The 22,642-nt window shown below is 50.5% G+C and overlaps 1 protein-coding gene and 4 non-coding genes across 5 annotated transcripts; 2 read left to right on the forward strand and 3 right to left on the reverse strand.

Moving 5' to 3' along the window:
• The first annotated feature begins 1,514 nt into the window (after positions 1-1,514).
• Positions 1,515-1,587, forward strand: trnam-cau (transfer RNA methionine (anticodon CAU)). The gene has a single exon. It is a non-coding gene; the product is annotated as a tRNA-Met (tRNA).
• A 394-nt stretch (positions 1,588-1,981) lies between these two features.
• Positions 1,982-2,052, reverse strand: trnag-gcc (transfer RNA glycine (anticodon GCC)). Its single transcript has one exon. It is a non-coding gene; the product is annotated as a tRNA-Gly (tRNA).
• A 2,353-nt stretch (positions 2,053-4,405) lies between these two features.
• On the reverse strand, positions 4,406-4,476 carry trnag-gcc (transfer RNA glycine (anticodon GCC)). The gene has a single exon. It is a non-coding gene; the product is annotated as a tRNA-Gly (tRNA).
• A 155-nt stretch (positions 4,477-4,631) lies between these two features.
• On the reverse strand, positions 4,632-4,704 carry trnam-cau (transfer RNA methionine (anticodon CAU)). Its single transcript has one exon. It is a non-coding gene; the product is annotated as a tRNA-Met (tRNA).
• A 981-nt stretch (positions 4,705-5,685) lies between these two features.
• Positions 5,686-22,613, forward strand: LOC147272493 (TSC22 domain family protein 1). The gene is made up of 3 exons (XM_086222466.1): positions 5,686-8,524; positions 18,978-19,029; positions 19,985-22,613. The coding sequence occupies exons 1-3, from the start codon at positions 6,453-6,455 to the stop codon at positions 20,252-20,254; spliced, it is 2,394 nt and encodes a 797-aa protein (XP_086078592.1). The 5' UTR covers positions 5,686-6,452; the 3' UTR covers positions 20,255-22,613.
• The last annotated feature ends 29 nt before the right edge of the window (positions 22,614-22,642 follow it).

Genomic DNA, 22,642 nt, shown 5'->3' on the forward strand with positions numbered 1-22,642 from the left:
CCAACAGCGTGACTGAGCTTCCCCTGGTTTCAGGAGATTCTCCTTGACCAGTTTCTCCAACAAAGAGTGAGCGGAAACTTGGAAGAACTTCATCACACACTGGAGGGCGCTCACGTCCCATCTATGGGTCACAGACCAGTGGTTGAGAAACTCCATCTATTTACATGCCTTTCGTGCCTCATGCAATTGAAATAATAGGTCATATGTTCATTGAAAAAAAAGGGGGGGGCCTGAGTGTCAGTGACTGGAAGAGTAAAGGTGAGGGTTGTGTCTTCTTCTAGAAGCACGAGGAGGCAGCAGTGGGGAAGAAGATGGAGGGAAGATGGAGGAACTTGAATCCTCGAAAACAAAGAGGAGCCCAGTGGAGTCTCAGTGCGCTGCTCAGAAATGAACACAGTGTGTCACTCTTGCTGTTGAGGAAAGCCATGAGACAACAGCATCAAGCATTGGTGGTTCAGTGGTAGACCAGAGGTCCAGACCAGCACAGAGGAGATGGAAGATGCTCGTTTAATAAGATGGAGTTCTTTAAGGGAGAGATGCTGAAGGTCATCAGGGAGGAGCAGTTGATGTGATCAAGCAGTGTCAAGTTGAACATCAGGTGGTCTTCCAAACCTGGATGTTTGCCTTGGTGACCTTGTATGTCTGAGGAGGTCCTTTTCTGCAGTACTGAATGTTTGTAAAAGCTTCTTTGCATTGGCCGGGAATCGAACCCGGGCCTCCCGCGTGGCAGGTGTTCATTTCCGAGCAGCGCACTGAGACTCCAATTGGCTCCTCTTTGTTTGCAAGGATTCAAGTTCCTCCATCTTCCCTCCATCTTCTTCCCCACTGCTGCCTCCTCGTGCTTCTGGAAGAAGACACAACCCTCACCTTTACTCTTCCAGTCACTGACACTCAGGCCCCCCCCCCTTCATCTTCTTGTCTCTGACTGCTTTGATCACCAAGTCAAGCTGACAGAATTGAAGCTGTTGATGATGCAGGGCTTTCCCTTGGTCAAATTAGGAGTGGGCGGGGCTTAAGATCATCTCCTCGTTAGTATAGTGGTGAGTATCCCCGCCTGTCACGCGGGAGACTGGTGTTCAATTCCCCGACGGGGAGGCAAGAGGCTTTTTCTTTGAACGCGACCTGTTCAAGAAGTTGAGAGAGCACCTGGAGAGAACCCTGCAGACAGGTTGAGTCAGACTTGGTTTGATTCCTGGCCAACTTCACACAGTAGTTTTATTTGTGTACTTCTACAGAGAACAGCTCCTCCTTGTACCTAGAAGGTCACCAGAGTCGGTACACCCTCAAGTACAGTGAGAGGTCTCCTCATCCCCGCTTCCTTCCTGTTTTGAACAAGAGAGGACTGGAGAGACTGGATTCTCTTAGACTAATTCCATGCTCCATTAGAGGATGCTCATAGTCCACCTATGGGCCACAGACCAGCATTTGAGAAACGCTGATCTGTAAATTGTGATGATGAGAATAAGAATTGAAAAAGTGAAGGTGGATAAAAGTGAAAACAGCAGCAGGTCCAGGCCTCGTTGGCGCAGTAGGCAGCGCGTCAGTCTCATAATCTGAAGGTCGTGAGTTCGAGCCTCACACGGGGCAGCAGTTTTACTGCAGACAGTTTCATCAGGTGTTCAGATGCTGAGGTTCCTGAGGTTCCAGTGGAGCAGAGCAGCTGCAGGCTGGTAGAGGACGTTTGTCTGTCAGAGAGGTCAACCATCCCACAGACGCTCATCGCTGCAGCGTGTCGAACAGGACCAGAGGTCCAGACCAGCACAGAGGAGATGGAAGATGCTCGTTTAATAAGATGGAGTTCTTTAAGGTAGAGATGCTGAAGGTCATCAGGGAGGAGCAGTTGATGTGATCAAGCAGTGTCAAGCTGTGACTTTGAGATCTTTGTTTCTCAACCACTGGTCTGTGACCCATAGATGGGCTTTGACCTTGTATGTCTGAGGAGGTCCTTTTCTGCAGTACTGAATGTTTGTAAAAGCTTCTTTGCATTGGCCGGGAATCGAACCCGGGCCTCCCGCGTGGCAGGCGAGAATTCTACCACTGAACCACCAATGCTTGATGCTGGTGTCTCATGGCTTTCCTCAACAGCAAGAGTGACACACTGTGTTCATTTCCGAGCAGCGCACTGAGACTCCACTGGGCTCCTCTTTGTTTTCGAGGATTCAAGTTCCTCCATCTTCCCTCCATCTTCTTCCCCACTGCTGCCTCCTCGTGCTTCTAGAAGAAGACACAACCCTCACCTTTACTCTTCCAGTCACTGACACTCAGCTCTCCGCTCTCACGTCATTTCACACCACGTCTCCTTGTCTTGATTTGGGCTTTTATCTTAAAAAAATATATAATCTGTTTTTTGAATAGCAGTTGGCAGTAAATGCGGGAAATTAGAGGGAGTTTCTTCTTGCTGTGACTTTGAGATCCTTGTTTCTCAACCACTGGTCTATGACCCATAGATGGGCCGTAAGTGACCTAATGTATGTGAAGAAAAAAGGAGGGGGCGGGGTAAGTTGTCATCTCTTTGTCAGTATATTTGGTGAGTATCCCTGCCTGTCACGCGGGAGACCGGGTTTCAATTCCCCAACGGGCAGGTTGGTGTCCTCTTCTCTGTTGTTCTTTTACTGATCACAACACACCACATAGTTTTCAGAGATTCGTTGCTTTAGAAGTTCAGTAATAAAAAGGTTGAGGTAAATTCAGGCGAATCTTAATTCGCGCTGATTTTTCTCAGCCATTTTACTTGGTTTTCCTCTTACACGCCAGTCAGTGCACAGCTGTTTTTGTCGTTTGGTTTTATTCTTTCATGTGCCATGCAGACCCGAGAGCCTAGAAGTGAGTCGTCATGTTTAGTGAAGTGAAACGTGTGATTTTTCCTGTGACTTAAATGAATGAATGAATGAATGAGTGAATGGGTTTTTATAGGACAGCCTGCAGAAGAAGTTTAGGGTTTGTTTGTCTTTGTCCTGGGAAGGACAAAGTTGTTTTTCACAGGGGACCACGTGGGCTCCTCCTCTAGGACAGTCCGTCACTGCAGGACAGGTCTGCACCTCTGAAAGTGGATTTGTGAAGAAGGAAGCAAAAGGATCTCAGAGAGGAGGGGGCGCCTCAGACACCACAGGGGTGCTGGGGGAGTACGTCCTCCAGTTGGGCATCCTTCTGACGGTTCCTGGAAAAATGATGTCCCTCATCGAGCACAGAGAGAGGAGGCTGCAGGAGTTGGTACAGCTGAGGGACACAACATGGCCGGCTTGCTGTCGTTTATCAGTTTTGCACACAGCTTCAGTGAAATCCAGGCCCTTCCTTGTTTTGAGTCAGTAAAGCCCACAACTGGGGCAGCCTCAGAGGAGGATCAGCTAGCTGGCTTTGGCTCTCATGCCAAGAGTACTTGGAGGCAAGTATGGGACAAGAGGGCTGATGGCGATGCAGCCTTCATCTTGAGGACCGAATGTTCTCCGGGGACTCAGAAACAGAGTCAGCTTCCTCCTGTCCTCCTCACTACTTCCTGCTGAAGCCACGAGTAAGTTGTTGTCATTATAAGCTATCTGCCACTGAAACATCTGGATTGAGCCCCAATAAACTGCCCTCAAAACAAAACCATGAATTTAACTGTTCCCTTTTCTGTTGTCTGTGTTCCCACTGTGTTCTGGCTACCCTCTGGCCACGTTCCACTGATGTCACTGCATGCTGATGTTCCTACAACCAGTAGGTTTCATGGATTGATTACACCAGAGGGAAAGTACAGATTTGTTTTCTCCCCAAGCGCGTCGTGTCAAGTTGAAGAACTGTTTCTCACCAAGCAGTGCACGCGAGGATCAGTCAAGACCTGCGGGGGAGTGTTTGTTTTGGACCTCAAACCCTGGACGCCACCAATGAAGGAGGCCGTCGATAGCCTCCTGATCATCAACCCATCCCAAACGATTAGACCCTCATTGTTTAATGGGCTTCACTAATTACTCTAAAGCCTTCCTGTATATCAGTTTAAAAAAAAAGTGTATGTGACAAATACTGAAAATCAAATTCAGCACCAAGGACAGCAGAACAAAATACTGCAATCTGATTGGCTGTCAGAAAATTACATCTCCACCAACATAATAACGAGGAGATGTGTGCAAACCCCGCCCCTTTTCCTTTAAAACAATGTCTCAAAATGAAGATTTTTTCTCTGCAGCGGTTGTAATCGGCTGATAAAAATTGCTCAAACACCTCTTGCCTTTCTGATCCTGCACCGACCCCCGAGTTGGGCGGACAGTCTGCTGTCGCTGGATTCAGACAACAGGCGGCGCTCATCCATTTGGCGAAAAAAGCCCTGGCAGACTGCAGACAGCGCTCACCTGTCGGGATACGCCCTCAATGTCCCGCAATAAAAGAAAACCACAACGAATGATTTGACACGTCACAGCGTCAAAAGTGTCATTGCATTGGCCGGGAATCGAACCCGGGCCTCCCGCGTGGCAGGCGAGAATTCTACCACTGAACCACCAATGCACATCGTCACACGTTACATAATTTGTTTTTAAAATTAAAACAACAAGTCGTCTGCCATAAAGACTCAACTCTGTGCACTCCGCCAGAATCACAATATTGCTGTCGGATTAAGATGTAGATTTAAGAGTGAAGGTGATTCCACTTGTCACAAAAGATGCCCCGTGTGAGGCTCGAACTCACGACCTTCAGATTATGAGACTGACGCGCTGCCTACTGCGCCAACGAGGCTCACGACGAAGTTTTAAAGGACTATTCACAACACTTTCCTGACGTGTCTCGTTTCTCTTGTTGATGTCTGTCGATGGCGTCCGCGTTTCTCAGAAAGACACACAAACCTCCTCAACGTATTCTCTCTGTTGCAGCCTTTTAGCAACTAGCAGTCCGGGCCGGGGACAGTAGGCTGGTTGAAGCTGCGTTTCATATGTTTTTTTTATTGAACCTTATTCAAATCTAGAGTTCTTATCCCCCACCCCCACCCCCCACACACACACACTGTATGAGTAAAACTAGTTTTATTGAGTGTTAAAGCCTGACTAAAGAGCCGATTTCGTCCTCTGGCTTCAGGTTCTCCGTTGCTGACGCTCCGCCGTGACGTCATCAGGCAACCTTTGGAATCACAGTTCAGAGTGGAACTTTACCAAGCCCCGCCCTCCCCCACAGGTGCATACGGCGTGTTTATGAATTGCATCGACGCTGTCATGTTATGAGAGGTCCGGCAGGTGTGTCTCAGTCCAACCTGCTGTCCTGCTCTTACGGCTTTTTTTTAACGTGACAATCTGTTGCCAGACGGCGGGCGCGGAAAGGAAAACCCTTGGTTGCTCAGATTTGGTCGAACCACATGACTAAATTAGACCTAACAGCCAAAACAAGTGAGTCTAACTTGAGGAGGAGGTGAAAGGTGGTGAAACCCCTGGGCGATTCATTAAAGATCATTTAATACAAGCTGTACATTTTCCTGTAGAATGCAGTGGAATCCATGAATTGTGTACACGTTTTATGTGGTGTTGAGGAAGTGTTTTTTAAATGCTTCAGCATCCTACTTCAAAGAAATAATGGATTACAAATTTTTTTCGTGAATTATTTAAATTAGGACGTGTAAGAAGGGCACTAAAATATTAATTTATCTATACATTGCGATTTAACAGTGGAACCTGAACGTCACACCAGTTTGATAAACCAAGCTGTTCTGCGCATGCGCGCTGACAGTGTTTGGATTCTTCCTCCCCTCCTCTGAGACTGACAGCCCGTTAGCTGCTGCTGCTGCTCACCGGCAATGATACAGCAAACACGGACTCGGTAAGACACCGAGGTGAACTCGGTGACCCTTGTTAACCACTCAAAAGACAGATATAATTTAGACGCCATTGTCTACCGACGGCAGATGGAGTTTAATCTTCGCCAGGCTCACGTTTGTTTCGGTAAAAAGGAAGACTCGACGGCCGGGGGAGGAATGGATGCGGCGGCTGTGTTCCTGCGACATTCGCCGGCCAGCTAGGAAGCTTCTACCTTCACATCGAAGACCACCTGGCTGAACCCTAACTATTTATGGATATTTCATCCTGCTTGGTTGAGACTGTAACACATAAAAAATAATCTTAATTATTCGTGATACGGTACGACAAGTGTTGGAGCAGCGTGGCTAATCGCTACTGCTGACCCAACGGAGCTTTAAGCTAACCAGCGGCTAGCCAAATTTTGCATTCTTTGTTTATTTTATTTGCCTGAATTATTTCAGTTTCTTAAAATTCTTTAGCGTTGCATACACCTTGGTGTGCAGTAGATGAACAGCGTGAATAAGATAGTTTCTTCCGACTGCAGCTCTCGACGTTTAGCTCCAGAGGACATATATCATCTGACTTCTCACTTATGGCTCTTTAGTATCGCGGTATTGCAGCTAGCTAGCATCTGTTAGCTAGTAGGTAGCGTAAATATCCACCAGCCGCTTTTTGGCCTGTAGCAGCTCCTTCGTAGTAACGATGCACCACCAGGACTTTTCTGGAGATCCTCCTGGGACCGGGAGCAGGAAGCCGGCGTATCACTACAGGAGGGGCAGCAGCGGCGCGTCTGCCTCCTCCGCGGGCGGCGGTGGAGGAGTCAACACGGCTGACGACAATCCAACTCAGGCTGGATCCTCCTCCCCGGGACTCCACCAGCAGGCCCAGTCCCAGGCGGCTGGAGCTCAGGTGAAGAAGAAGAGTGGCTTCCAGATAACTAGCGTCACCTCAGCCCAGATCAACGTGAGTGGCAACAACAGTTTGGCCGATGACACTGAGAGCTATGATGACATGGATGAGTCCCACACGGAGGACCTCTCCTCCTCCGATATTTTGGATGTTTCTGTGTCAAAGGCCACTGACACAGGTGTGCCCGAACGAAGCTCTTCTGATGAGACACTGAACAGTCTCCACGGTGTTGACACACCTGGACTTGTGTCACCCAATGAGCCTCTTCATCCACATTCCATCCCGGGCCCTCAGAAGCACACCTCCATGGTAAACGGGACGGTGCATCATCAGTATTACCCCCAGCAGCACAGCCTACCCCACCATCATCACTCTGATAGCCTGGGAGGAGGAGAATCATTTCCAGCTCCCCCTATGGCACCGTTGGCTAGCTCCAGCCCAGCTATAGTCTCCAAAACTGGGACTAGTCAGTCACAGAGGCCCCCAGTGTTGGACAGCACCAAAGCTGCAGGTGGGACGATCCAACCGTTAGCCGCTGTTGTTGCTGGGACGGCCACTGAGGCTCATCTACAGGGCAGTGTGAGCTTCTCTAATGTCTCTGCTGTCACCACTGCCGCGGTCCCTCCCCCTGGTCCGTCAGGCTTTGACAACATTAATGTGAGTGGGCAAGGTGGGGGGGCAGGGCAGTCAGCCACTGCAGCACCCAACACTCAAACCCAGCACACCCAGACTCAGACGGCCACCGGCTCTCGTTTCAGGGTGGTCAAACTGGACACTAACTCTGAGCCATTCCGCAAAGGAAGATGGACTTGTACGGAATATTACGAAAAGGAGATTCCGCCCGCAACGACGTCAGAGGCACCAAAAGGTGCAGAATCTGCTGCTGCTGAGGCCGAGGCAGGTGCCACTGGAATGAGTCCAGGTCTGCCTGCTGTCCAACCGCCTCACACACTACAACCCTATCCACTGTCAAGCCAGGACTTCACCAGTCCTCAAGCCATTCAGAGCCCTCCGCAGGGACTGGCCCAAACCACCCCTCTCACCTATATTGCACCACAGGAAATAGTTGGTGCAGGTCACGTGCAGAAACCTGTGGCTCCGGTCCCCCTTGCCACAGCACCGCCACAGGTGACCTCACAGGCTGCTGTAAACCAGCCTCCTCCTGTCATGCCGCAGCAGCAGCTGCCCTATGCTGTGGACCGCCACCAGGCTCCGGCGCAGGGAACCTTCACTGCACCTCAGCTCACCGCCGGGGTTTTGACCCAGGGAAGTGTGCGGCAGCCAGACTTTATCCAGCCCACTGCTCCATTCCAGACCCAGGTCCAGCGTCCGCTGCCACATGTTACAACCTCCATACCGCCGGGGTCTGGGGTCACAGCACAGCCACCAGTGAGCATCACTCAGCAGCTTCCACAAATAGGCCAGACGGCCCCATCTGCTATGGCGACTGCTGCAGGCCAGGCCCAGACCCTGCAACACCAACCGCAGGCCCCAGCTCAGCCGCCCTCCACTGCTACAGTCCAAGGAGCTCCCACCCATGGGACCCCATACATGCCTTTGACTGCTCTGCAAGCTGACCTCCAGCCCCTTCTTACCCCGGGCACCACCCTCACCCAGGCCCCAACCGGAGGGAGCTCCATAAAAGCCTCCCAGCTGGAGGACGCCCAGAAGCTTCTGTTCCAGCATCAAGGCCTGCTCGGTCTCCCCAGGCTGGGGGGACAAGCAGGTGGTGAGGGAGCCGTGGAGTCGGGAGGCGCTGCCGGAACCCTGGCACATATGGGAATGTCAGCAGAGGCCAGCGCCTTCATGGCTGCTGCTGCTGCTGCAGGCCTCAGGGCTCAACACGCTGAAGGAGAGGACGACAGGTGAGGGAAGACGGCGTGCACCGCCATCACTCTTTGTGCTAAACGTAAACTTTACTTTGTTCATGATGTTTTTAAATGAACGTGGAGTGGAAGGTAATGTGCTTACTACAGTATTTGCAAGTTGTTTTGCAGTAATTTGAACAAGGGACACATTTGTTCATGTGTGTGGCCTCGGGGGAACTGCCATGGCGTATTTATATGTTCAATTACTAAATGCTACATCCCGGTTCACTGCTCTGCTCCTTTGCGATTGTTGTTTTTTTAATGTAAAAAAAAGCAACTGTAAATAGCTCCAGATGCCCTGGAAAGAATCTTCCATGCCCCATTTTGAGATGTTGGGAAAGCTGAGGCCGTCCTGCAGGGATAGCCGGGCCCCGTCAGGAGTTGTGTTTGATACAGTGGAGCGCTACTGTGGCAGAGGGCTCATGTTCCCACTGCACTGTCCTGGCTTCTGTTCCGGTTAGGCAGGAGATTCAAGTTGCTGTGGGCACAACAACAACAACAACAAAAAAAGCCTCCTGTTGTTTGACAGGAGTTGTCCGCCTCACCCAAGCACCCAAACCAGCAAAACAGAGGACGATACTGGATGTTGTGGAACAAAGGTTTCTTTTCCTCCAGCTCAGGGACGTGCAGTTCCATAAGTGAGCAGACGTTGATTGTGCGCCGCGTCTCTGACCGCGAGCTTCATTGTCATCATATTCAGCTGCAGACATTGCAGCGCTGTATTCTCAGTGGATTTTTTTTTTTCTCCCCAGCCTCCCTCTCTAGGTGTTTCCATCATTTATTTCCCCCCGTGACGCGGCCTCTGTCCTGCAGGCTGCTGCAGCAACAGTCTGCTTTGTTTCGAGACATGTCACGCTGTGATTTGGCTCCATCCCTCTATTTTCTGTCTGCTTCTTTGTTTACCTCCCTTTGTCACCTTCTCTCAGTTCTCCCCCCCTCCTACAGACTGCGGTGCATTATGTCAGCTGTCTGAACTGTTCCGTGTTCCTCTAAACGCTCGTTCGGTCCCTTCTTTTTCTCTCTCAAAATAGCCCTCTTTTCATCCTTCTGCTTACATGTAACGCTCCCTCTAAACCAAGCGTCTCATGCCGCGTTTTGGACTTCTCTGTCGTTGTAAAACCTTGAACCGCTCTATAAATCAGACTCAGTGATTGTGACACAGAGCGTCGTCCACCTTCACTTTCATTTACCGTCCAGCCGCCGTTGGAGACCGGCTCCTTTTTGGAGCGCCGTGCTGCAGCTGCGTTCTGGCAGAGCCGGAACGGGAGGGTGTGTCAGAATTCAGCTCGTTAAAAGTGCAGCCATTCATGTGTTAGTGAGTAAGGACAGTGGTTGGATCAGGTGCCTTCATCAGGTCTCCCCCAGAGGGAATTCGGGCCTGCAGGTTGGTGCTGGTTGAACGCGACTCTTGGAAAGCTGCCAGCATCGGTCTTTTAACACTCTTTCATGCTGTACACCTGTTGTACAGTATTCTCTCGTGTCTTTCCAGCCTCTGCGATCGCTTTGCATAAAGGTTCCACGGAATGTAATTGCTCGCATTCACGCGGAATGATGGCTGTAAAGCTGTTCCACCACGCAGCAGACGCATGTTCTCCTGCAGGTTTTGGTGCCCAAACCTTTTTAGGCTGGCGGGGCAAAACTTAACCCTGACACGGGGGAGTTAGAGATTCCATCAGGCGCCATTTGCACAGCCCAAAATCCTTTATTCTTCAGGCAAAAAACCGATTTCATTCTGAGTTTTTAACACTGTTGTTTTCCACGTATGCATACGTTGGATTTATCTCGTAATCCTAATATATGAGCCGTCCAGGCGCATTTTAGAGCTTTTTATGGGCTGATTGGTTCACGTGACATAACCTCATCCTCGGAGCTGTAAAAGTCAGAATGTATTTGCCCATAAAACGTACACACCTGAAGCCTTGACAGCTTTATGGGAGAAGGGTTCTGTCTAAATTTGGCTGGTTTGTTCAGATCTTCTCACGCACACGCACGCACACACGCGCGCACACACACACACACACTTCCACGTAGCTTCTGCCAAAGCTTCATGTAGGTGTGCTATCACTGTGACTTTATTACGGTGGGTTTTCGAGGGATGTGGATGCCCCACAGCGTTCGTCTGGACTCATTCAAGCAGATCAGAGTCTCAGTTACAGGAACATGTTGGTTGGGATTTAGTCTTTTTTTCTTTTTCTTTTTTTTTCCCTTTCTCATTTTTCCGCTCCGATGTGACTTGTGACCGTCTGATTTTAGCTGTTGTGAAGTTCCTCTCCTGCTTGAACGCGGGCCTCTGTTGACCAGCCAGTTGTACTGCAGCGGGGCTCCAACGCGGTCGTGACCATTTTTGGAGGCGGGTGGAATTTTTTTGTAAATAGTGCTGCTCACCGTAGCACTTCTCTGCCGCCTCCAAAGGCTCTTAAAGTGATAAAACAAGATAAACGTCTGCAAAGAGAAGCGCCCGTGACGACTGAAGTCCCTCCACTGACACCGTCTTGTTTCAGCGTTTGTTGCGCGACGACTGCCTTGGTTGTATTTTTGGATGCGTTGATGTGTTAATTGTTAATACCACTGGTAGTACCATCTATAATGACCTGATAGCGTTTGGCCCCTTGGTAGCATCAACCGTGTGTGTGTGTGTGTGTGTGTGTGTGTGTGTGTGTGTGTGTGAGAGAGAGTGATCAGAACATTTATCTGTGAGAGTTGAGAGAAAAATATTTGTGCTGGTGAAACGTTCCCTCAGGAGGATCCACCAGTGCTCCCAGCTTTGACTCATGATGGATGTTTTGTTATGGCCACGCCTGTCTTTAATAGGCTTGGCAAAACCTTTACGAGCTCCAGGGTGTCCCCGAAGGTTACGACCAAATATGGACGAATCCTGTGAGCTGATTTGGGGGGGGGGGGGGGGGGGGGGGGGGGAGTCACAAAAGAGAATCAGGGTCACTGAGCTACACGGGGAATCCACAGAAGTATCGTTGCGGCGTAGAAGTCGGGAGGCTGGCGTACTACGGTACCCCAGCACTGTTTATGCTGTAAATGTTAGCGTGCTGAGTCATTCATCACAAAAACCACATTTGAAGCTCTTGTGAACACACCTCGAGATAAGAATGTCTGCTGTACCACTATGATAGTCGTGGGTTGTTTGCAGGGAGGGAAAATAATCCTGTCGTGTTCATTTTTAATGTTTTTTTTTTTTTTACAGTTTTTTTTTTTTTTTTTAATCTCAAATGTGAAATTATTAAGTCATAACTTGATGTTTTGTTTTGTTTTTTTGTCTGTTCTAAATTCTAAAAGTCACATTGATTCCTGTCTTGGTGCTAAACATGGAGCTCTTATCCTTGCTTCATGTAGCCGGCGCTATCAGGAATGCCTACATGAACTTCATTTATCCTGAAAATAAATCCAGTAGCGAATTATCTTCATCGTTTTGAAACATACGTGTTATTAAAATGTTAAGCGGCACATGTGCTAACCGACAGCAGCGTGACACATGGCTAACCCTCCTGATAATTATCTTTGACATGCTCAGGGGGGGAATTCTGCTCCAGTAGTGTTTTGAATTTATGAAAATGAATATATGAACAGCTGAACCTGCCTCAGCTACACTGCCTGTGCAGGGAACACGCCCCGAGCACACGCGTGTATCGTAGTGTGTACCTCGGTCGGTTAGCGTGTTATTTGGATCACGTAGAGCAACAGTGATTTAGTGCTGCGGCTCGTTTCTAGCGTGTCAGGAACGGTCAACGACGCCTGTGTCATGTCTGTTTATGATGGTGGCCCCCTCTTGCTGCACAGCTGTTTCACCACAAGGGGGCAGCCTCTACCTATAAATCCTCCCAGCCAGGACAAGAGCCGTTTATATAACCGTGACGCGCTTTGAGAATCACTGACCCAAATATGCTTTTGGGCTCAAGTGGAAATGGGCCTCCTGCACGCGACGATTGAATCAGCAACTGAGCACTTCTGAGAAAAACTCCCCTCCCAAAGAGACGGTGAGGAGGTGCGCTAAAGGTACAGCAGACAGTATATAAAATCTCTCTCACACACACACACACACACACACACCAAATGTTTTAATCTTGCTGGAGACACCGGTGAGTCAGGTGCCTCCGTTGGCCTTTGCTCTGTCCTGTTCTAGTCAATTGAACATGTCAGGGGTCAGTAGGTCAACTGCTTAGCTTTGATAAAGAAGGAAGGAGATGATCAGCGTGTCAACCTTGATCTCACACACACTCACCATTTTAAGGTCGATTCACGGGCATGAACAGAGTAAAAAAAAAAGAAAAGAAAAGAAGGGTTTTAATGACTTCAGTGGCACATGTTGTTACACTCAAACCTATTTCTAGTGGCGATGACATGAAATTGCAGGCACCCATTCAAATCTTAAGATTTTTGTTTGTTCAAGTAAAACTTAGTTAGTACTTACTTACTTAGTTAGTACTTAGTAAAACTTCCAAATTTAGTTTGACTTTTTTTTTGTGTGTGTCCTTTTTTACAGTTCGATTTATGAGAATGAGTTAATTTGTCATCTGTGGTTGCAAGAACACTGGATTATTTCGCCGCTGTTTTACAGCCGATGTAGCCGACACGTGCAGACGCCGCGCTGAGCAACATTTGGAGTGTCTGGCTGTTCAGGGTCGAGGGAGAAATAAGACGAATCCTGATTCACTGGTTATCGATACATCGGCCAGTACCTGATGACATGCTGATGTTATTGTGTGTTCCTTGTTCTCAGATGTTCAGCCTCACGTCTTCCTGGTTTTCTTAACGGCGTAACTGGTGTTGTGGCGTTTTTTTTTTGTGTGTGTTTTTTTTTTTACCACGGCACGCACATCTTTGAATCTTTAACGCAGCGCTGACGTGACCCGCGGACGGCCAGCGTCTCCTCCGTGTGTGAGGTGATCTTAATGCAGCTAGATAAGCAGCAGCAGCATCATCCAGCTCTGACAGATCCGGTTTTAGGCAGCCTGGTTCGGGTGGGGGTGGGGTGGGGGTGAGGGGGTGAGGGGGTAGAGCCAAGTCGTCGGGGGTCACGTTTGTTTGCCTTGTGCCTTCATGCAGAACCTTAGACAGTCAAAGTCCAGTGAGTGTGTTCCGTGTGTGTCCATGCATGTCCGTGTGCGCTCAGAAGGAGCCGTTTAGGAGTTGGCCGCGTGTTTTGTAACGTGTGTGTGTGAAACGGGAGCGTCTACAGGGTTTCCCACTGAAAAGACGCATTTTTCAGTTTCCTCCTTTATGGCCTTTATTTATGTCTTGCATCACGAAACTTCCTGGCGTTTCTTGTACCGGCTTCCAGTTTAAGATTGATCTCCACGCTCGGGGAGGAAATGGAAAATTGTTCAGGCGTCTTCTCAGAACAGCAGCAAGACTTTTAGATATTTAAGGTCTCTGGAGCTTGTCGTCTTGGCCTCAGGAGACGAGAGGTCAAAGGTCATCAATTATATAACAATCAGAGACTCAGGCAGGAGAAAACGATTTCCCTTCAGCCCCGCTGTGTGTCTGGGTGACTCCCCGGTAACGCAACCTCTCGTCCACCTGCCTAAGAACAACACGCATCTATCACAAGTGACTCTTGCTGCCAATAACAGAGCTCAGGGTGAAGAGAAAGAACAATAATTGTGCGCAACACCAGTCCTGGGTCAAAAACCTGATCCTTCCTACTGTTCCAACTCCTCAGAGAGCGCCGCGTGCAGCCGGCGTGCTGCGGAGAGCCCAGAGCGACGGTCCCCCTCGCCTGTCTCTCACCGTTAACCTCCACAAACCTTTAAACAGCTCGCAGATCTGCGCGAGCGCGGGGGGTGGGGGTGGGGGGGGGTCGCTAGCTTCCTGCGACATCCCCCAGTTGTAAGATTGTATAATTCTTGTTTCAACGGCTGGATTAAGACTAAGCGTGGGCTGCTGCTGCTGCTGCTGCTGCTGGATTAGAATTAGGACAGAAATGAGTGAACAAACACTTGATGAGCATCAGCGTGTGCGTGGGGTGAGGCTTCACTCTCATCCCGTCACTTCTCTTATCTCCTCACTCCAATATCTGTGGTTGGATTTACCTTCTATGTTTTTCGGAGAGGGGGTTTGTTCTCCCCGTGTCGCTCTCGGCGTGCTGGCCGTCACTAAACCGAGGGGGGGGGGGGGGGGACGAGGGTGTTGCCTTGTAGCCCGAGCCTCCTTATCTCCCTCTGCCTGCTCCTGGCCCGTATGGCACAGGAGGCTGGTTATGTAAGGCCTTGCGTGCTTTGGCAGAGGACGATTCACTTACGCTCCAGAGAGCCGCTACCCTGGAGCGATGTGATGCCATGCGAGGTGTCTCAGGGCGTTTCTTTTTTTTTTTTGTGCGCGTGCGAGCTTTTTATTTCAACGTTCGTCCACGTCAGGAATCATAAATCAAGCGTTCCCTCCATCTTTTTATCTCCTTATTTGGAGAGTAAAAAAAATATTTAAAAAAAACAACAAAAAAAACAGCCCCTGCTTTGAACTGCATGCGTGTCTGTGGTGGTGGTGGTGAGGGTTGATCTTGCTGTTGGCCTGACTTGAAAGCCTCCCAAACCGGATTCTACCGGTCTATGTACATAGCCTCACTCTCTCCCTCTCTCACACACACACACACACATGCGCGCATGCCGATACATGAATACACAAACGAGAGCAGAGTAGCGCACAGAATCTCCCTAAACTGCTGGAGGACAAGTGATGCAGGAGGAGGCGGGCCAGTCTCCCAGCACCTCCACACAAATGTGATCCACTTGATCACATCCTGGAAGATTTTGTCAGATTGTTTCCACTTGCGTTTTTTTCCGGGGTGGGGGGGGGGGGGGGTTGGTGATTATTGTTCACAACATGACATCATCAAAAGTTAGTTGACTTGGAGCCTTTTTGAGACCACACACACACACACACACACACACACAGTGTGAATGACGACTCCCCGCCTTTCCCCCACACCGCACAATAAAACCAGGCGGAAAACATTACTTACACCTCAGCTGGGTGCTTGTGTGGGAGAACATGGGCGAAGGGGAGGACCTGGATTTTACTCTAGAAAACATATTTCGGCGTCTTGATGCCTGGCGCGTGATATTAGTACGTCGCCCGGAGCTACACGGCTCCTCACGCCACCCCTTTGTCCTCCACATGGTCTGCAGCTGCGCCCTTATGTAAGCCCAGCAGGATGTGGCTGATAGGCGGTTAGGCGTCTCACCGTGTGGACCGGTGTGTTTTTACAAGTTTCCATGGGCGTTTTAACCACCGTTTGGTGCGTTTAAGAGCTTGTTAAATCTGCAGTAGCTCAACCAGTAAATACGGTTGTACTCGTTATTAAATGGACTCAAGTGCTGTTGCGGTGTCTTCTCTATTAAGTGTTGGGTAAGATGTGGCTCAGGTCTTTCTGCAAGCTGGACCAGGAGCCACCGTGAATGCAAGCAGCCCATCGGTGATGTCAGAACGTCAAGATCTCTCGCCATTGGCCAAGCTGAGACCTTTACATCGTCTGCAATTGGCTGCAAGTGTCGAGCCAGTGCTCCCCTCAGACCAGTCTTTTGTTCTGGGCAGGCATGCGCACTTGCTGGACCATAAAGTACACAATGTACACATAAACATCCATGGTCGCTCTTTGTAGTAGGTGGGAGCTTCCTTAGCCCGTCGCTCTGCGTCTCCGTAGGATTCCAGTTCAGTTCAGCAGTTAAGAAATGACCCGATCAGTTTTAAGAATGTCACGGCATCGCGGAGCCAAGTCGCTCCGACCCACTGGGCTCCAAGTCGCTCCGACCCACTGGGGCCCGAACGCCGCTCGCCGCCATTCTGTGTCCAGCACGTCCCAGCGTTCAAATGTAATCTAAACAATCTGAGTGTGTGCTAGTAATGTGGTCAGGACTGCAGCTGCAGTCGAACCCGCGTGGGAGCTGTTTGCTAACATGGAGGTACACGTGAGGCCATACTGTGTTTCAGTGTGTGTGTGTGTGTGTGTGCGTGTGTCTTGTGTGTGCATCCACTGATGAGGAGTGACAGCGGCGCAGCTAAAGGCTGGTACATGCTAACATGGAGCTTGCAGAGGCGGATGTTGACGTATTTCTGGATTGGAAGACGTTGATTGAAGGGAGGGGCCGGTGGGCGACGGTGCGTGAGCCAGCGGGGTATGTGGTCAGAAATGGCTCATCCTATTGGACGGCTCACCCTAATCCCTGCTGACAGTTTTACATAACAACAGAAGGGGAGGTGACACCACAACCCAGCCCTCTTATCGCTCCTCGCTACGCGCCCCTTCGTTTGAGAGTCTATATGTTATTCAGGACACACCGAGGCGCGCTCCATCCTCCACACACACACCCACTCCCTTCCCCGTCCTCCACAGCTCCATCTTGGTCCGCATTGTTGCTCAGGCTCCCGATGTGAAGCTCCCGCCGCCGTTGAGGGGAGCAGGGGGTCAGGCCAAAGGGCGCAGGGCAGGAGGAAGTGTGGTGGTGCTGGTGGTGTTTGTTTTAGGTGTTTTAAGGGGAGGCGGGTTCGGGGGGGCCCTGTTGCTGGTTGGAGTTTGTGTTTTAGCCTGGACAGCATCAATGAGAGAGAAGGGGCTGGCCGGGGCAGGAGGAGCACAGGGCGGCACGCCATGGCCCTGAAGCTGCTCTTCTGGGAGCTGGAGAAGCATCTGAAGAGGTAACGATGACTCTGTGTTGTCATGGTGTCAGGGGTCTTAGTAGGGCGGGGGTGGGGTGGGGGGGCCAGGGTTTTTTTTTTTTTATTGTTGTAGCTCTCCGGTTGTCGGGTGTGGTGATCATGATTCAAAATGACTAAGAACCCCAGCGAGTGGAGCAGTTGGTGCCACCTGCAGCTCCTCTCCTCAACATCTCCTGCTCACCCAGGCGGGGCAGGGGGTCGTCGGAGGACGCGATGTTCTCGCTTCTCCACGTGCTTCCACCCTGAGAGGCTGGTGCTCATCTGCTCTAACATGGCCCCGTCCACACTGAGACCAGCGATAGCCATCTTGGTCCAGTCTTCTACCAGTTTCTCATCAGTGGCTCAAACTCAACCAACCGTTGTGCCACCTTTCAGAGCCCCCTGCCCCGCTGGTACCTCTGTTTTTGCTCTGAACACGTGTCCCCTCTCCTCCTCTAATATTTGTGGAGTCTTGCATAAGCATTAAAGCCTCCTGTCACTGCTGCTTGAAGACTGAACTAGAAGAAGATGATAATAAAACACCACAAACAAGCTCATGCGCCACTGCCGAGGCGCTGAGAGCAGCGCCGGGTAGCTCTGAGGAGCGTGATGGTGTCTGGGTCTTACACATGTCCCCCCTTTTGTTGAGAGGAGCTGCATCTGGAGCCCCACCTCTACTGGGACGACCCGCTTGTTCTTTTGTCCTGATGTTCCTCATTGGTCTCCATCGCACGTGCCTCCTGTCGCTCCTGTGCTGTTAAATCACAGCCGACAATGTCATCGCACGCCACCAAAGCTTTCGATATTTAATCTTAATCTGATCGTTACCCCCCCCCCCTCCCCCTCCAGGTTAACACTTTTAAAATCAGAATCTGTGCTTTTGGCTGCTGCTGCTGCCGCCCTGAGACTTGGTCCTGCCAGCATCCTCCTGATGATCCGCTTGTCGCGCAGTACTTTACTGCACCTGTAGGTGGCGACAGAGCCTCGTAAATCCTCCCTCCACCTGCGGTTCATGTACACACAAACTGCAGCTGAAAATAAACAAAGTTCAGCTCAATTCCGACCTCTCAGATAAAATGTTTAATTTCTGATCTGCGGGTCGGCGGGAGCATCAAGGATGGATGCGGGATCTTATAGAGGAGCGCGAGGGGCTGTTGCGTGATTATGATCATGAGCCAACTCTCTTCCAATGAGGGGCCGGCGCCGCGCGTGTTTTATGCAAATGAGCCCCGCCTGAGCCAATCAGCGGGCCGCTGGCGCTGTTGTCCTGCATGTATTATCCAGAGCTCCGCTGCCGCTCAGCGAGCCGCAGCCCGCCGCCTCAGTCTTTGTGCCCAGCCCCGGCTGAGAGGCGAGATCTGCGGCGGCCCGGACAGCAGAATGCCCCATTTTTCTACTTTTATACCGCTGGGTGCACAGCTGAAGAAGCGCGTCTGGGGCTTTTGGTGGACGGGGGTAGCATGAATTCCCAGTGTTACACGGTGGCGATGGACCTTGGCGTTTGTCAACTGAGGAATTTCTCCATATCGTTTCTGTCCTCCGTGCTCGGGAAGGAGAGCGCATCAGTGCGCCTCGACAATAGGTAACGACCGCTGCAGCTCTGCTGGGGGACGGAGGCTTTAGAATACACTCGACCTCCCCCGGTGATTGATTCATTTGCGTGTGTGTGCGTGTGTGTTATCACAGCAGCCGATGCGGGTTCGGTCTCCGTGCCATCGAGCCGTAATGCAGACATCGGCACCTGCAACGTTCCGGGCTTCTTGCGTCAGACTGACATCTTCAACCCCTCCGTTTCTTTGTCTTTCAGCTCTTCGGGTGCAAGTGTGGTGGCCATTGACAACAAGATCGAACAAGCGATGGTAAGAGGCTTAGCCTGACCTGCTAGATGCACCTCTGTGTTTGCAAATAGGCCTGACATGGATGCAGTGTGTGCGTGCCTGCGTGTGTTATGTAACCCAGATGAGGCTCCACCTGCCTGCTTTTATTCTACATGATAATAACAAGATCACCTGGTGTCTTTCCACCTCCGATGAATGAATGAAGGAATGAATTAGTGAGATTAAAGCGATGAATGAGACCTGCGGAGGAACTGCAGCTCCTGTGACGTGTGAGCCAGGAGCAGCAGGAGCCTCCTGCTCTGTCACGATTTGGACCCTGGCTTCATCTGGGCCAGGTTCACACGCTATCCCTCTCCCTCCCTCTCCCTCTCTCTGTCCCTCTCTCCGTTTCATTCTGTCTGGCCCATGTTGCTAGGCAAGCGGCAGCCTCCCCTCCTCTCTGTATAAATAACTCGGCCTGTGATTGGCTCCTCCCACCCGGTGCAGGAACATTTTGTTCCCTGGCTGCACACCGGGTCAGGGAGGAGGAGGAAGAGAGGAAGGGAGGGAGGGAGGGAGGGAGGGAGGGGGAGGGAGGAGCGGATCTGCAGAGGAGGGGATGCTCAGATTATTAAAGCAAATCCCTTCCAGCAGGCTGGCACTGCTCCGGCATCATCATGGGAACTCGCCGCAAAGCTGTCGAACATGTATGACGACCGTTTAGCGCGCGTCGTCGCCTGCTGCGGTAGCAGGTGCTCAGCTGGTGACGTGATTGCACATCAGATTAAACCATCACTCTCACACACACACACACACTCTCCCCTGTTACACTCCAGTGGTTGTTTCATAAAGAAGTAGGAGGACTTGTCCCACCAGGTTGATGTCATACATGAGTCACGCATGTCGTAGTGAGTGAGGATGTCATAGAGAAGCTTCGGATGGTGCATCAGCTAACCTCTCCCTCCCTCCCTCTCTCTCCCCCTCCCTCCCCCTTCAGGACCTGGTCAAGAGCCACCTGATGTACGCCGTGCGTGAGGAGGTGGAGGTGCTGAAGGAGCAGATCAAGGAGCTGATCGAGCGCAACACTCAGCTGGAGCAGGAGAACAACCTGCTCAAGACCCTGGCCAGCCCCGAGCAGATGGCTCAGTTCCAGGCCCAGGTCCAGACCGGCGGCTCCCCGACCAGCGCCGTCCAGCCTCCAGTCCCCGGCTCCGCCGCATCCACGCAAGTCCTCCCTTCCACACAGAACTCCGGCACGTCTGCGTAACCTGTGAACCCCGTGAGGAACAAGGAGGGAGGAGTCTCGCCATACTGTGAACTGACTATGCCGCCGTCTGGAGCAGCGTCAGCGGACCAGAGGACAACAAACTTTCTTTTCTTGCACATTTTATTTTAAGCCGACGACTGCGGAGTTGCACCCGTGTGAGTGAGCGTCTGCTTCGTGCCCGACTTTTACCCGCTTCAGACAATCATCACCGTGGTCGCCGTGGTGATGAGGTTAAGAGCTGGACCTTGCAGCCACCGCTATTGTTCAGAACCACCACGAAGGGAAGGGAGAGGGGCGGAAGTCGGTGCCTGACCAATCAGCGGCTCTCATCCCTCGCCGTGTGGAAAGTGTGCCATCCATCGTCACGCCCGGACTCAACCCAGCACTACCCTTCTGCACACACTCTCCTTTACTTCTTTTTTGTTTGTTTTTTTAACTCTGCGCACCTTTTTCAGCCACACCTTTAAAAAAAAAAAAAAAAAAAGAGAGAGAGAGAGACAGATTTGTTCGACCCATCTGGAATGGGAAGCAGTCCAGGTCTCTGGGTTGAGTGGCATCTAAAAGTGATTTTTTTATTATCATTATTATTATTATTATAATTGCTATTATTAAATATACATAATCTCTTCACCCCGAGGACTCGCTGTGGTTGCCGTCCCCGCCCCCTCTCTCCCCCTCTCCCTCTCTCTCCCAGTCTTGGACGGAGCATTAAACATTTATGCAGGAATCATGTCAGGTTTTTTTTTTTTCTTGGTTGTGTTTTTTTTTGTTTTTGTTTTTTTAAGGGAGGAACTGGGAAAGAAGTCGTCGTTTTCGTGTGTGTTTTTGCTCCCGTCGATGTACTCAATGTGAGGTGTAAATTAAGGGGACACAATAGGACCTGACTGTTCCTAGGTAGTGATGTACAGATGTCAAAACTCAACTTCTGCCAAGTGCCTGGTTTCTAACCATAGATACATATATCAGCCCTTTTTTTAGTTATCAGTGTGTACATATAGATCTAAGTGTGTGTGCATGTGTGTGTGTGTGTGTGTGTGTGTATATATATCTATGGTTCCTGCCAGGTTGTGAACTACCTGTGATGTCAGTACTCAGGGAGGGAGCAGAAGAGGATCACGTACCTCCACGCGATGATGCTGTCTCCCCTGCAGTGACACACGGCCTCTACGTGGACTCCTCTCCGCCGCGGCTTCACTCACTCGCTCAAAAATGATCCGGACTGTTTTCCATTTCTCCTTCTTGTTATTTTTTTGTACACTTCTTCTTTTTTTTTTTTCTTTTTTTTTTTTTAAATAATGAATGGTGATGTTTTGTTTTTGTTTGTTTTTAAAAGTTGCTCCCAGGGCAACTTGAGGCCTGAACATTAATAATGAGACTCTTGGCAACCAAGGGAAGAAAAAAAAAAAAAGCCCAACAACCCGATGCCTAGCAGAAAGTATGTCAATGTGTCGTGCATGTTCCTCAGCCCATCACAAATGTGACGTTACAATTGCACTAGACAGTTGCACCTCAAAATAAAAGTGAAAACAAAAACTACAAAAAAAAAAAAATCAAAGCTGGCTCGTCTCTTTGATCTGTGCGGCTTAGAAACATGAATCAGCTCTGAAAATTGAGCATTAAACCGGCCCCGCGCTTCATTGCGCATGCGCGGGAGCGCTCCGCCGTGTCAATATGTATAGATCCTTTCATTGGCTACGTAAGACCGAGCCCCCGCCGGAGCCGTTGTATGTTGGCAACCCCGCCCACCGCTCCGTCACATGCACCTGCATGCGGACATATAGCGGGAGCGCGCTCAAATCTAGGGCGACGTCATAGGCGGGAGAACATGTGACCGAGCCTTAGCTCCATTAGCGTCAGCTCGGTTTGCTAATAAGCACTCTAAAATAAAAGCCTCACCCTTACATGCTGGTTAGTACAATCCAGACCTACTGCAGAATGCTGAGATTAAATAAACTTGGTTTTAACATCAGTTGGGGACCAGGAAGCGGGCAGGTCAGCCTGACCCACCTCCTGCTGGATCAGATGCTCCTGCAGCCACCCAGATGGCACTTTCCTAAATCCCATGTCACTGACAAAAGGTGTTTTCTTGAAGCCGGCGGCGGCGGCGGCGGCGGCGGCAGGGACAGGATGTTCTGAGGGATCACACACGGATTAACTTCCTCTGTTTGTGCTGCTGCTGATGTTCAGAGGCTCAAACATAGAGGACTCTCACTGTCCTGGGCTCTGACGGAGACTGGACCTGCTGGTTCTGATGTAGAGACACAGAACCACCTCACAAGTGCCCCACTACCACCACCACCACCACCCAAAAAAATCCTCTTTACACCCCCAGGAGTGAACCTCCCTGCTGGGCAAAGCCTGGTGGTCCAGACTGGTGGTGTGTGTGTG

This window comes from Aulostomus chinensis, chromosome 1 (assembly GCF_037954235.1).
Source record: "Aulostomus chinensis isolate RoL2024-O1b breed Wild chromosome 1, RoL_Achi_v1.0, whole genome shotgun sequence".
Classification (NCBI taxonomy): domain Eukaryota; kingdom Metazoa; phylum Chordata; class Actinopteri; order Syngnathiformes; family Aulostomidae; genus Aulostomus; species Aulostomus chinensis.